General features: G+C 49.1%; 1 protein-coding gene across 1 annotated transcript in view; it reads left to right on the forward strand.

Moving 5' to 3' along the window:
• TRPV1 (transient receptor potential cation channel subfamily V member 1) overlaps positions 1–9399 on the forward strand; it is a 29053-nt gene extending 19654 nt beyond the window's left edge. The window contains 4 exon segments of the mRNA XM_032591160.1: positions 1430–1752; positions 3170–3297; positions 3843–3958; positions 8459–9399. Coding sequence (XP_032447051.1) covers positions 1430–1752; positions 3170–3297; positions 3843–3958; positions 8459–8631 — 740 coding nt within the window. The 3' untranslated portion in view covers positions 8632–9399.
• Positions 9400–15597: the final 6198 nt, after the last annotated feature.

Raw genomic sequence — 15597 nt, forward strand, 5'->3', positions numbered from 1 at the left:
TTCAACCGGTATTTTAGCATCCACTGATGATTCTCACCTGAATCACTTAATCCTAATGGTTGCCAAATGATGATTTTCTAACCCTGTCATTCCTTCTACATTTATTCACTGGCATTCTATTATAGGGAAGAGCTTTCCATTCTCTTAACACTCATTTATTATTTATGTCAGTGTGGCCTCACAGATTCTTTTCTGTTTTTGTTTCATTTTTCATGGAATCTCACTTTGTTAAGTGGGTTATAATCTTACTGTCACCATCTTGATGCTGAGATTGTCTGAGAAATCATCTTTGGGAGCCTCTTCAAGCTGGCTCCTGTGCCCTTCTGACACATCCACAGAATTTCTGGGCACCTGGCTCTGCTTTGATCCTCGTCTGAGTTCTGCAATTACATGGTTCACATGTATACCCTCTCCTTCCCCCTCCCCACAGCCTGTTTTGGAATCTCTGTCTTGGAGTTATGGACAGCTTTGACTAGGAGCTTTGATTGATAGGGATGCGTGTGGGCTCTGGCACCCTGTGTGAAGGTCCTGGTCTATCAGTACCCACAGGAAGGGACTTGGCCAAATGGGTTAATGGATACTGGATGTGCAGTAACCATGGGCACAACAACTATAGAAGCTCTCAGGCTCCAGACTACATTTTGCAAAGAAAAGTGTAGAATGCAGCAAGAGACCATTCTGCTCTGAGCTGCTTAGTCTCCATCATTCTGGAACGTGCTGGCTTTGGGGCACCCTCTAAGGGGGACAGGAAGACAAGGGTGACTGAGAAGCTGGGTGTGGATCCAGGACTGATACGTAAAGTTAGATAGGTTGTGCACTGTACAAAGGCAGCTAGATTCACATTGTATATGTACATTTGCATATTTTTTAAAACATTTTTTCCCCTAGCAGATGATGATAAAGTTCTTATTGTAACAAAACAGTATACAGTTGACCCCTGAACAAAATGGGAGCTAGGGGCACCAATTCCCTGCATAGTCAAAAATCTGCAAATAACTTTTGACTCCTCCAAAACTTAACTACTAATAGCCTACTGTTGACCAGAAGCCTTACCACATATTTTGTACGTTATATGTATTATATACTGTATTCTTATAATAAAGTAAGCTAGAGAAAAGAAAATGTTATTAAGGAAATCATACAGAAAATACATTTACAACTATGCTGAATTTATCAGAAAAAAACCTGTGTATAAGTGGACTCTTGCAGTTCAAACCTATGTTGTTCAATGGTCAACTGTACTATGACGGTTTGCTGATAGTTCTGAAGAAGAGGGTTTTTTTTTTTCTTTTTTAAATTCACACAAAATTGCCATATGGCGAGCAGCATTCTTACTGCAGACACATCCTGGGAGATGGGGCGCATCTGTTGGAGGGGGGGTCTGTCTTGGCTTCCATCCAGTTGCATATGTCCCCGCCCCTGCCTGTAGCGGTGGTGACACTGATTGAGGATGGGAAGAATAATTCTGTGCCGGCTGAGTCCACATTGCACAGGTGGCGAGGGCCTGGCTGCCGGCCACCTGACAGCTCCTACAACAGCCTGTACTCCACGTGTCTGGAGCTCTTCAAGTTCACCATTGGTATGGGCGACCTGGAGTTCACCGAGAACTATGACTTCAAGGCTGTCTTCATCATCTTGCTGCTGGCCTACGTGATTCTCACCTATATCCTCCTGCTCAACATGCTCATCGCCCTCATGGGTGAGACCGTCAACAAGATCGCGCAGGAGAGCAAAAACATCTGGAAGCTACAGGTGGGGTGGGTGGGTGTGCACAGCGGAGGGCACTGGCTGCTCTGTCGCTGCTTAACACAGCAGGGGTGTATGAGCCCCTGCAGGGTTTGAGGAAGGGCAGAGAGCCCAGCCAGGCCTGGGGGATCAAGCAGAAGCATCTCTCCCAGTTGACTCCTTTCCGGCCCCTCTTTCGGGGTTTCCCTGCTACGCATCACCAGCTGGTATTCACAGACACTGTGTTTACTGTGACTGGGCAGTGCCCAGGAGAAGGAAACGGAAGGCTCAGCCCCATGGGATGCCCACCTCACAAGAGCTTGGTCTAGGGTGGGCCCCAGAGACCAGACTTGGGGGGAGCAGCTAAAATGGGGTTGATCCTGACAGCTATGTTTTTGAGCCACCTGGTTCTTAATCTGCCTTCCCACCTAATAATAAAAGCATCGTTCTAATTATTAAGTAGCAGTGACTCTATACCAGGTACTGTTCTAAGTGTTTTATATGCTCTCAGTTAATCCTCACAGCAATGCTGTCAAGTGGCTACAATTACTATCTCCATTTTTGTGTAAAGGCACTGAGGCATTGAGCACTTAGGCATCTGTGTCCAAGGTAACTGCGATCTTCCTCAACTTACAGAGGAATGACGTCCCAATAAACCCACTGTAATTTGAAAATGCATTTATTACACCTAACCTACTGAACGTCACAGCTTAGCCCAGCCTACCTTAAATGTGCTTAGAACACTTAACATTAGCTTACCATCGGGCAAACTCATCTAACACAAAACCTATTTTATAATAAAGTGTTGGCTATCTCATGAAATTTGTTGACTACTATAATAAAAGTGAGAAACAGGATGGTTGTATGGGTACAGAGTAATTGTAAGTGTACTGGTTGTTAGCCCCTGTGATCCCATTGCTGACCAGGAACTCCTGGCATCACGAGAAAGGATTGTATCATTTATTGCTAGCCTGGGAAAAGATGCACGTTCAAAACTCCAAGTATGGCTTCTACTGAATGCACACTGCTTTTGCACCATCATAAAGTTGAAGATCATTAAGTTGAACCATCATAAGTTGGGGACTGTCTGTAGTAAGTAGCAGTTAGGATTCAAGTCAAGCTGTCTCATCGTGAGGCCCTGTTCTTTACTACACTATCTGCCCCTCTGTGAGTAGGGAAGTCTGGGGTGAGACACTCTACATCACTCATGGGAGGCCCTGCCCTAACCCCAACCTGGCAGGCACCTCAGTGCCTGGGCAGTTCTGGGCCGGATGCGCTGAGCTTGGAGTGTGCACCTATTGGGCTATGGAAACAAGCCTGGTATGGAAGGCACTAGCGGTCCAGCTTGGGGGCACTGGGGCTGGGAGAAACTCTGGAGAGGTTGGTCTTGGAAGCTAGCCCCTGGACAAGCCTCTGCCCCTCAGCCCTTTGTGTCTTCCTACAGAGAGCCATCACCATCCTGGACACGGAGAAGAGCTTCCTTAAGTGTATGAGGAAGGCCTTCCGCTCAGGCAAGCTGTTGCAAGTTGGGTACACACCTGATGGCAAGGATGACTACAGGTGGTGTTTCAGGTAATGTTCAGGCAGGAATCAAACTGAGGGAGCTCAAGGGCTTCACTAGATATCAGGGATCCACCCAGAGCCAGCTATGGGCACAGAGGCCATTCTAGGGCTTTGTGGGCATAGGGGACTCAGCCACCTGCAGCCAGCTGTGGATACAGAAGCCTTCCTCAGGGCCTCTTGGGACCAGTCATGTGCATAGGGGACTCTGCCAAGGCCAGCTGTAGTTAGGTAAAGGGCTATCCCAAGGCTGAGCTGTGGGCATAGGAGACCTACTGGAAAATGAGGTGTCCAAAAGGGGTCATCCAATGATCAGAGTCAGAACCAGGAATCCAATATTTAAAGTCCTTGGGCCCCATGATATGGTCAGAGAATACAGCTTTGGGGGTGGTGTCCAAAACGCAGGCCCTTTTCAGCCTTCCCCTTACCGGCTATGTCTCCCTATCCTGCTCTATGGGCTTCTTGGGATTGGCCTGTGGCACCAAGCCCTCAACCAGGAACATAGGCATGGCTTTTAGGCCATCAGCTCCCAGCTCCCTTGTCTCCTTGCCCTGCAGGGTGGATGAGGTCAACTGGACCACCTGGAACACCAATGTGGGCATCATCAATGAAGACCCGGGCAACTGTGAGGGCATCAAGCGCACCCTGAGCTTCTCTCTGCGCTCAGGCAGAGGTGAGGTGTGAGGGAAGGGTGCTGTAGCACAGAGGTGGCCTGATGATGGGCAGGTGAAGCCTTGGGGTTCCTTGTTCCTTGGAGGCCTTCTTCGCCCTGCAACCTGAGCCCCTTCGGCTCAGGTCTGATCTCACTGTTTGTGAGTTTGAGCTCAGAGCCTGGAGCCCGCTTCAGATTCTGTGTCTCCCTCTCTCTCTGTCACCCTCTCCTGTTCACACTCTCTCTCTCTCAAAAGTAAATAAACATTAAAAAAAAAAAAAGAATGAAGCAAACCTAGTTTTTATTGAACACATTTTGAGTTATAACTACAATTTTGCACTAATTCTTTGTTTTTAGATTTTAGAAAATTGTGGTAAAATATACGTAACACAAAAGTTACCATTTTTAAGTGTTCAATTCATTGGTGTTAATTACATCCACAATGTTGTGCAGACTTCACCACTATTTCCAAAACCTTTTCATTATTTCAAACAGAAACTCTTTACCTATTGAACAGTTACTCCTATTTTTCCCTCTGTCTCTATTCTACTTTCTGTCTCAGTAATATTCCATTGTGTGTATATACCATGTTTTATTTATCCACTCATCTGTTGATTGACATTAGGATCGTATCCACTTTTTTGGCTATTGTGAATAATGCTGTGAACATTGGTGTCCAAGATTCTGTTTGACTCCCTACCTTCAATTCTTTTGGAATTAAACTGCTGGGTCATATGGTAATTCTGTGTTTAGCTTTTTAAGGAATGCCAAACTATGTTCTATAGCAGCTGCATTATTGTACATTCCCACCAGCAATACATGAGGGTTCCACATCCTCACCAACACTTGCTATTTTCTGGGTTTTTGTGGTGGTGCATTGGTTGTCCTCGCCACCTTACTGGATGTGAAGTAGTCAAAATGTCCATTTCATTCTCATGTTTGAAGACTATCTTCATTGAATAAAGAATTCTGGGTTAACAGATATTTTTCCTCTTTTTTTTAAAAAAGTTTTTTCCAACGCTATTTTTCTCCACTGGTCTCCATTGTTTCTGATGGAAAGTAGCTCATTATTTGCATTACTATATGTAATATGTCTTTTTTTCTCTGGCTGTTTTCAAAATATTCTCTTCATCTTTGGTTTTCAGCAGTTTGACTAAGACGTGCTCAGGTTTGGTTTCCTTTGGTTTTATCCTGTTTGGCGTTTGCCTGAGATTCTTCAATCTGTATGTCAGTGTTTCATCAAATTGGGAAACCATATATATTTTGCTTCATTCTCCCTATCTTCTTTTTTGGGGACCCCAGTTGCATGTATTTTTGATTACTTGATATTACCACATAGGTTTCTGAGATTTTGGTCATGTTTCCTTAATTTTTTCTGTTTCTCAAATTTGATAAGTTTTATTGATCTGTCTTCAAGTTTACTGATACTATTCTCCAAACTGCTATTAAGCTCATCCAGTGACTATTACATTTCAAGTATTGTGCTGTTGGTTCTTAAATTTCTATTTGGTTATTTTTTTTTTTTTTGTAGTTTTCATTTCTTTTCTGAGATTCTCTAGTGTCCTCTCATCAAGACCATATTTTCCTTTGTTTTTTTTTTTTTTTTTTTTTTTTTGAACATACTCATAATAGCTGATTTAAGTTATCTGCCTGCTAAATCCAACATCTGGGCCATCTTGGAGTCAGTTTCTATTGACTGCTTTTTCTTCCCCCTTACTGTGAGTCACATTTCCTTGTTTCTTTGCATGTCTAGTGACTTTTAATTGTATACTGGGAATTATGGATAATATGTTGTAGAGACTCTGGGTTGAATTTTTTTTTTTAACAATTTTTTTTAATGTTTATTTTTCACAGAGAGAGAGAGAGAGAGACAGAGCATGAGTGGGGGAGGGGCAGAGAGAGAGGGAGACACAGAATCCGAAGCAGGCTCCAGGCTCTGAGCTATCAGCACAGAGCCCGACGTGGGGCTCGAACTCACAAACCGTGAGATCATGACCTGGGCTGAAGTCGGACGCTCAACCGACTGAGCCATACAGGTGCCCCGAATTTTTGTTTTAATTGGCAGTTCAATTATTGATGATGAATCACCCTGAACTTGTATACACTTAGTTTTAAACTTTATTATGGTAGATATGTGAAATGCCAAGTTATTTGCCAATCCCATAAAACTTGTGGGACTGAACCTCCCAACTGTTTCCCCTGAGGATCTTGTCAGGGCTTAGTTTTAGGCTTTGTTAGGGTGGGTGGGTCTTGAGTAGACCTTACTCTAGGGCATGTAGAGTAAATAGGGTATTTCTGGTATTTTAGCTTGATCCTCATAGTAGGAAAAAAAGAGTGTTAATGTGGTGGTCTCTCCACTCAGTACTGCTCAGCTTCTAGTGTTTCTGTCCCACTTTCAGCCCCATAGTGGCCACTGCCTAGTGAGCCTTATGTGATCTCACACTGTGCAGGTATGATCCAGCAACCCATCCCAGAGACTTCTGGACCTCCACCCCTACAGCTCCCTTCTTCCTCTTCTCCTGCACCCTGTCCCACAGATTCTAGCTGCTTTGGCTGCTCCAAACCCTGATCTCTCCTTCCTTAGCTCAGAGGCACTGCCATACTCTGTTTGGACTCCCGTGTGCTGCACCATGGTCAGAGAAATTGTCCCTAAGCAAAGTATCAGCGCAATCATGGGGCTCACTTTGTCAGTTTCACTTCTCCCAGCAATCACAGTTTCCAGTCTGTGTCCAATGTCTGGAAACATTTATTGCAAGTATTTTATCCTGTTTTATGGTTGTTTACAGCAGAGTGGCTAGCCTAGTACTAGACACTCCATCAGAGCTGGAAGTAGAAATCTATTTTAACAAGAGGCTTACTTTGGAAAACTACTTAAGGGCGTAATCAGTTTTCCCAAGAGCCTCCTGCAATCCCGTAATTTTCCTACGAGTTTCACTGGAAGCACTTCCTGTGTCATGCCATAATACTTATTGATTATCTCTTCAATTGTTACCTGGTCTAACTTTTCAAAGATGGCTTTGTCTGTAATTTGAGCAGGTGTCCGACATCACTCCTATTGATTTTGTGAAACCCCACATCTTTAAGAGACTTGGTGTTTCACTTTGCAGTTGATTTGCGTTGTGTTTGCATGACATTGTTGGCTGCTTCTAACATTACACATTCACTGTGATATTATATTGGCTAAGTGGCAGGGATACACATATTCATTCATGTTACTTGGGGTTGGGGCCAGAGATGGTTACAGGTTCCCTGATTTTACATTTATAATTAATTAGTGAATATTTCCTGAGGATTTTGCTTTCCTGTACAACCTTGTAACAGTGGACACTTTAGTAATGAATAGTCATAATTCAGATAACAAGGAACTCTCCCACCCACAAAGTGTGTTGTGATTGGGAAGGGGTAAAGGAATGTATAAGAGAAAGGCCAGGAAAGAAAAGTGGTTAGTAGCTGAGCACTAAGGAGGGCACTAGGGAGGGCATGTGTGGGAGTCTTGGCATTAGGACTGTGGGAAGTGGGCACTGGGAGCCCCACGCCTCCTTTGAGAGCCTTTGAACTGGAGCTGGACCAAGCAGTCTCTGAGGCCAACCAGAAGATTGTGTCTCAATGAGACCTGGCCTGTATCCCCATGAAGCCCAGCTTCTATGCCTGGGTTCCCCAAGGGATCATCCTTCAGGAGTTGATGCTTGGTATTAGATTGTGTTTGGGGGCAGGCCAGTGTCAGCCTGCAGGCCTGGGGTAAATACTGAGACCTGGAGACTTCACCTGGAGTGGTCATGATGGACCAGCCTCCCATATTCCTGACGCCTTTGACATTAGCAAAGGGGCCTGAATTGTGACCTAAGAGTGGGAGGTATAAATTTAGGCTGATTTTCCAGAGAGATTAGACCCAGGGTGGCCAACCAGAGGCCTTGGCTGACCAGGGCTCTGGCAGTGGGAGGAGAACATGTACAGCTTTCCCTCTTCACTGTCATTTTGCCTAGGTGGCTGGGAACCTGGAGATGGCTATGGGGGAAACAACTGGGCCCCCTTCGGGAGCTTCCTGCCCATATATGAGAGCCCCATTTAAGGCCTGGTATCATCATGGTTTCCTGGGCACTATTCCCAATTTGCTGTGCCCTGGTGGGGCCCGGTCCCCAAATCCTGATTCTTTGGCTGGTGTCCATCACCCTATAGCTGATGGATGTGGAGCCACCATGGGGCAGGTCCCAGTGTTGCTCTGTGGAGACGTGGTCTCCCTCCCATGTGGGCAGGGGGGTAATGGAAGCTGGGAAAGGCAAGCAATGGGCTCTCATGAGGCCCCTGCAAGTCAGGTTAACGTGAAGGAAGAGAATTTAGGAAGTGCCAGAGAAGATGAGGCTCCTTAAGCAGGTAAGGAAAGAGGCAATGGCATGTATCCATGTGTCTCAGGAAGCACCGAAATGTCTGGGTCTCCTTTCATCTGGAGATTGGTAAGGCCAACAAATAAGTGTTTATTGCTGCTTGCAGCATCCAAGGCAGTAATGATGTTTTACCCTTCAGTTTCAGGAAGAAACTGGAAGAATTTTGCCCTGGTTCCCCTCTTAAGAGACACAAGTACAAGAGAAAGGCACCCTGGCCAGCCGGAGGAGGTTCATCTGAGGCACTTTGCAGGTTCCCTCAAGCCAGAAGATGCTGAGGTCTTCAAGGATCCTGCTGCTTTAGGGGAGAAATGAGCGACCCCTACAGGGTTCTCTTAACACTATTGGGCCTCAGGATATGCCACTGCTGCCAGACGGCACTCTCAGCAGCCTGGCCTGGTCTGTGCCTGCCTCGGCACTTTCCTCGCCTGCCCTGGACAAGCTGTGTGAAGCATTGTTGGATGCCTGGGAAGAGATAGCCATCCAACCCTCACTGTCCCCAAGTGAGTCTCCTGAAAGGAAAGGATTTTGCTCGCTCGCTCTCTCTCTTTTTTTTTTTTTTTACAGACTTTGTTAAGTATCATGAATGATGTATCTTTATGTGGACGTATGTGATGCCCCTATTTTATTTTATTTTCTATCACTAGGACTAAAAGTGAATGAGGCCCAGGAAAACACCTCTTAGAACATGCCCTTCAATGTAAAATGCCAAAGCTGTTCTCTGTATTGGGTTTAATACCTTCCTTGAACAAAGCGGTCTGGGGGTGATGTCGTTTATTCCTCAGAGAAGGTGGGGGAGGCTGGCCCTATTCCCAGCTCTGGTGGAATCAGGTTTTTCCAGAGTGACTTCCTCCTTCTGTGTGATCCATCACAGTTCCAAAAATTTTAGCTCTATTGCTGTTCAGATGAAAGTATGGAACCCTGTCTCAAAAGCATGTGGCAAGAGTTTTTTAATGATCTTCTATTTGTTGTGACCATAGTCCTGCTCCCCTGCAGTGGTATGTATCTCCACCTCCATCCATCCTGTTGTCCATCAAATACATAAGTAAGTAAGCAAGTAAATAAATAAATAGGTAAATATCATATCAAGTGTGAACTTTGTGCCAGTCACTGGGCTAGCATAGCGAGTTGGCTCTGTGGTCTGTGTGTGTGTGTGTGTGTGTGTGTGTGTGCATACTACCGAGGCTGGGACAGTTAGTAAGGTTACACAGTCAGCAAAGAGCATTGCCTGGGTCTGACCCCAGGCAGTGTGACTCCAAAGCCTGGAACTTACCTGCAGTGCCAGGCAACCTGGCAGAGAAGGTGCTGGGGCATGCCAGTCCATCCCTGGGGAAGGGAGACGTGCTTCCTCTTGTGGGCCTGAGACCCCTCGCTTTATCTGTAAGCCTTTCTCTGAAGGTGTCACGTAGATGTCAGATATTTGCAACTTTCAGACTTACTCAGAGCTGGAAGGAAGCTTGTGGGTGTCCTTTTGTAAAATGAATGATCATGACCTTTTGTGTAAACCTGCGTTGTTTAAAGAAAGACACATGCAACTAGCCCATTCTTTCCCCTTTGTAGCGGTCACTGTCTCCTTATTTCTCTCTGTCCCTGTGTCCCTCCCTCCATCACCTGGAGGCAGGATGAGCCACAAGCCAGAATCCCCAATGGGGAGGCTGCTGAGCTCTCCTAGCCCGGAGATATCTGTGGCCTGCTAGGATGCAGACAGGGCTTCTCCTGACCACTGTCAGGGTGGATCTGTTCAGGCCTGAGGCAGTTGATGGAGCTCTGCCTGGCTCTCAGTCCTTCTTCCTTCTTCACTGCACCAAATGGGGTATTTCCTAGAGCAGGTCAAGGCCTTGGCCCATCCCTGTGTGCACTCACCCCTTCTCTTCCACCTCTTTCTTCAGGGGAGAGCTTGTGTGCCTGCCACCAGAGCCTGATGTCTGCAGGGCTTGGGGGGTGTAGGGAGGAGGTGAGGTTGTGCTTGATTCCTGCCCAGTATGTCCTTTGTGGTCGTTTTACAGTTCAGGGCAGACAGACGCTGACCCCAGTCTGGTGAGATGGGGCCCCATGTAGGGCAAATGTCCAGGGGCTGCCTAAAATTCAGGCCTCTAGGGAGCGAGATTAGGGCGGGAATATCTAACGGCTGCCCTTTTCCCTCTTGCTGCCCCATCCCATCCGGGCCACGGGCTGCATTTCCCCTTTGTGTTTTGTTCCGCACACACAGCGCATCTGGGAGGTTCCTTTGGTCACTGTTTTCTTTTTTTTAGGCTCTGCTTGTTTCATGCACCATCACAGAAGGAGCTGAAGTCACTGATAAAGGGTGGGCACAGCATGGCTCATGGCTGCTACGAGAAACGAGGAGCTGGATTGCGGAGGGCAGTTTATTGGTCCTTCCAGGTTCCCAGGCCCCGGTGCTGCTGTGACTGAGTGCTAAAAGTCACCCATGTGGTGTCCAAGGCTGAGTGCGCAATACTGGGTTCTGCGGGGCTCCAGGCTTGGCAGAAGAAGGCAGGACTCCTGGCTCCACTGTTCTATGAGGGCCCCAAACACGGGTGGGAATCCGTCTCACCTGCAGCCCCAGCAAGTGCAGCCCGGGGTTCCACTGGCGGAGGTGTTGTCTTTGGTCTGGGGTGCTGACTCAGCTGAGCTGGGTCAGTTCCCTGCCTGACCGCACTGGTGACAGCATCCCCAACAGGGCCCCTTCCCCCTTGAGGCTGGACCAGCGCAGCCTTCTGTGATTAAGGGGTCAGGGCTGACTCAGCGGCTTGGGGCCTGACTTGCAGCTCCTGTCTGCTACCCCACCGAGCTTGTGTGTCACCCAAGCTCATCACCACTCCTTGAAAGTGCCTGGATCTCTTGCCTCCCAGTCCTGCTCCTGTTGTTCTTCCTGTGTAGGCAGTCCTCCCTCCTTCCAAGTTCAGCCCAAATGCTCTCGCTTCCCTGAGCCCATCCCTGACTTCCCCATGGGAGGGATTTCCTTCCCCCTCAGTGACCTCAGCCCTTTCTGTCCTTATGACCTGCCTAGTGGGGCCATGGTTCCTGCCTGAGCCTGTCTCCTGTGTGGCCCACAGTTTCTTGAGGGTGGAGACTGCTTTCTCCAGTTCTGAATCCTACACTGGCCCCTGTTTCCCTGCCTTATCTCCTACTGTGGGCTCTCACAATGTGTTGGTTTAAACGGGATTGAATGCAAACCAGCTGAAATGGCAGGAGCTGCTGTTTCCTTGTATCTGGGGTAGGAGGGTGGGGGGTAGTGGCTCTGACTCTGTCGTTGACCTGCTCCCTGCTCCATGCACAGCAGAGGAGGCTCCCCTTACTCCTTGCTGGGCACAGTGAGTGTATTTGGGTGGAGGACAGGGGCCTTTTAGAGCAGCTCTAGCCTGGTATTTGAGAAAAAGTGCTAACACCAGGCAAAATGTAAACATTGAAATTTGGCCACAGCTTCACCCCTAGGGTTCTGAGGCAGTGAGAAGCAAGCTAAAAGGGACAAGGCGCTGAGTCAGAGGGGCAATTAATTGAATCTTAGAGGGAAGACGATGATTGATCCAAGATCAGGCTTTCATGAAGGAGTTTCAGGCAATGTTTGTGGGAACCGGGCCCCCCTTGATGTCAAACTGCAAGAGCGGGGACCCTACTTCACCCACACTAAAGCCTCTTGGCCCCAAAGCCAGATTTCCTGCCCCTTACCGGTCACAGGTCCTGCTGCCCCATGGTCAGAAGCCTGAGCCTGCTTCCTGCCTCTCTCCAGGCCTGGCCGGTTGTGGTGATGAGAGCCAGAGGGCCTTGCCCCAGATGACAGTTGGGGAAATCCCTGCTGCATCAGTCACGGGTGCCACATCCCTGTCAGCAACATTTCCTGCTCCCTCCCAGTCCTGTCTTGCCAGCGGGAACAGGTATGCAATTCCTGAGTGACAAGAGACAGGCATGGCTGCCCCAGCCTTGCTCCACCCCCTTCACAGCTGCAGCCTGGGTGAGGAGGGGGGCAGAGTCTTCCCCATGGTCTGGCCTGTTGGCAGGTGGCCCAGGTGGTCCAGGAGAATCAACTGGGATGATAAAGCCAATATGAATTAATAGCTGTTACTGTTTCTTGAGTTCTTTCTGTGCTCTGGGCCTTGTTCAAGTCCTTTCTGTGTGTTTTCTCAAGTAATTCTGCAAGGTGGATTTATTATGCACATTTCACAGGTGGGAAACGGGGGGAATGACTGGCTCAAGATCATATAGCCAGAAAGGGGTGGGGCTGTCTGGCACCAAGGTCTGAAGTGCATAATATCTGGTTGTAAGCTTTGAGTGGGGGACTTCTTTTGTCTTTGGAAAGGTCTGATCCCAGACTTTGACGGACAGATACCAAGTCTCGGGGCTGGCCACCTTTGGATCAACCAGGCCAGTGCTTGGCTGTGGCCTTTCCTCCCAGAGCTCAGGGCAGAGCACTTGACCATTCATTAGGCTCTCTCACCAGCATGATCTCTTTGACTCTTCACAGCATCCATGGGAAGTAGGTATTATAATTCCCATTTCTCAGTTGGGGAAACCGAGGCTCATGATACATCAAATACAAGAGAGAAAAGAGTTGGGTCCAGAACTTCAGCCTTGGCACCTGCTGCCTCCCCTGCCTTCTTCCAGGTTGGGCTGCTGTGTGGGTGTGGGGGTGACTCAGGCAGGGCATGTGGGTGGGCGGGCGCTGCAGCTATGGCTGGTGGGTGTGGCCTGCTTGGCGCCTAGGGCAGGTGGCCCAGCCAGTTCTGCCTCCGACGCCTCATTTCAGCCATCTCCCTGCCTATGATGAGAGCCTCCCGCCGCCTCAGCCATCGTCCCTCTGGGGGTCCTTGGGCCTGGGACATGCGGTGATCTCAGAGCAAGGGCAGCCACCACCACCCGGACCTTACCAGGTGAGTCCTCACCACACATGGCAACCAGTGCCCTCCAAGGTCCTAGGGGACCCTAGGGCAAAGACCTAAGGGGTCCTTTAGGTCACATCCACCCTTTGCTGATAGGCCTTGGGGGAGGGGGTGGGAAGAAGCTTGGATCTCTAGCAGGAGAAACAAAGTTAGACGTGAGCTCTTGGCCCAGGGCACAGGTTCTGTGCCAGAGCACAGGTTCTGATGGACCCAGGAAACTTCCCTGAGGTTTGGAGATCTTGAAGAGGGGGAAAGGCTCACACCCTCCAAGGGGCAGAAGTGAGGTTCTTGTCCCCACCAGCAGGCCCCAGGGATGTGGCTCTCCGGGGCAGGAGTGTAAGGGGGTAAGGATGAGATGAGGTAGCCCAGAGCTTGAGAGAGACAAGGCCCAGGCAACTCACAGGTGCTGAGCCAGCAGCTGCAGGGGCTCCCCGTGGCCCCCAGGCCTGGTCTGTCTTCCAGGGAAGGCCATTCCAGTCAGTATCAGGACTTGGGAGGCACTTCCCAGGTGAGGAAGCCCAATCCCAGAGACAGGGAGGGCAAGGCAGCGAGAGAGTCCCACAGGTGAGAATGCAGGGTTTGTGGGGTGACTCAGGGAGCTAATTATCACTGCTAATTATAGCTTCAGACCAGAGTTTTCTTGACCCTCTCCTGCCCAGCTTCCCAGAACTGCCCCAACTCATGGGCCCACGGCAGGGAGGAGGGAGCAGCCAGCTGTCATAGGTGAGAGCCATAGGGTCCTTGGGGTCCAATCAGCCCATTTATCAGAAGAGAAAACAGAGGCCCAGAGAGGCGTAAGAGACATGCCCTCCATCCCTCTCCTTCACTCTTGGTTTAGCTCAACCTTTTAGCCGTATCTGGCCATAGGCCACTGTGGGCTGAGGAAGGTGGTAAAGGCCACCCAGCCTCATCCTGTAACTGTGGATACAGTCAGGGACCCACATGATCATGATTCTCTCTCAGTAGGATACTCCACCCACCTGGCCTTAAGGCCCCTCTTCAAAGGTCCTTGCCCCAAGGTACCTGCATTCCAACACCAAAGCCCTCCCCTGGATAACTCCTCCTTTCCCAGGGCTGCTAATTTTGGGGGAGGATGCCTGTCCCATTTCCCAACCTCATTGCGGTCTGATGGCAAACTGCTCTGGACACTTTTTCCAGGAACTTTTCCTATTTGGACCAAGGTTACCAGTGGCCCCAGCTCCATCTCACCCACCTGGACTCTTCCTATAGAAATTTGTCCTCTGCCCCCATCTCCATGACTCTGAGGGAGTTCTCTGAGGGCTGTTTAAGTTGAGAATGCCCCCCCCCCCATTTACTGTAGAGTCACCTCCTGTCCACACAACCCTTTGCCCTGTCCATCTCATCCTACATGGCCAGCCTATGCTTACCCATGCCAATGGCCTCCATGACAGCCTCCTCCCAGCCCCATGGCCTGGTCTCCTCCATCCTCCACTCCACCTTCCTCTAACATGGCTGTCTCCTATGTAACCCAGGGCCCTCCTATGCCCCACTGCCCTTGGGACCAGCCGCAGCTCCTGACTGATGTTCCAGGCCCATACAACATGGCCCCACCTACTTCTGAGCCTCTCCCTGCCAGTGGTCCCCATGAACGCCCCAGGTTCTGCAACCACACCAGCTTCTTGCCACTTGCTAACTTTCTTGAGCCCTGGTCTTTATTCAGGCTTTCCTATACACAGAAACCTCTAAGGTCCCCTTAGTGTCCTCAAAAGACACGTCAGTCCCTCTCTTTAGCATATCCCTCAGAGGGATGCCAACATGGCATCCAGCTCCATCAGTATGAACATCAGTAAAACAGTTCAAGACTGAGGGGCTGCCTCCTCTGCATTGGGGAGGGGGCTCCACTGCTCCCTTCAGGTGAGAAGGGAGTCCAATGGACAGATAGCTACAAGGCCGGTTGCACTCAGCTCTGGGTGGATGACACAAAGATAATCAGTGTGTTAGCTGCAGAGACCACCAGGGTGCTAAGAAATCCAAAACACCAGAGAGGCTGGAGGCTGTATTACTATGAGCATAGTGTCTAGAGTAAAGGACGTGATAGTCTTATTCTGTTGAGGATAGCTCTGAACACAAAATCTGATAAGGACATTAGAAAAAGCAGAGCTAATTCTTGGGAGTCCACCTGAATATTGGTGGCTGGAGATGATGTCTTGAGAGAAGCTAAGGGCATGGTGGTCTCTACCTAGAAGCTCTGTTGGGCTCTCCTAGGATGCACAGGAGCAGGGATGCTGGAGTAGGGAGCAGGAGAAATTGCGGGGACAATCTCCCTGTCCCTGGGAAGAGTTGGCAGCCTGGGAAGGTGGAGAGTGAGATCCTTATCCTGGGGTATGATCAGGGGCCACATGGTGACACATGGGGGTCTGAAGCCCCCTGAAGCTCCTCCATG

The sequence above is a fragment of the Lynx canadensis genome, chromosome E1, assembly GCF_007474595.2.
Source record: "Lynx canadensis isolate LIC74 chromosome E1, mLynCan4.pri.v2, whole genome shotgun sequence".
NCBI classification, from domain to species: Eukaryota; Metazoa; Chordata; class Mammalia; order Carnivora; family Felidae; genus Lynx; species Lynx canadensis.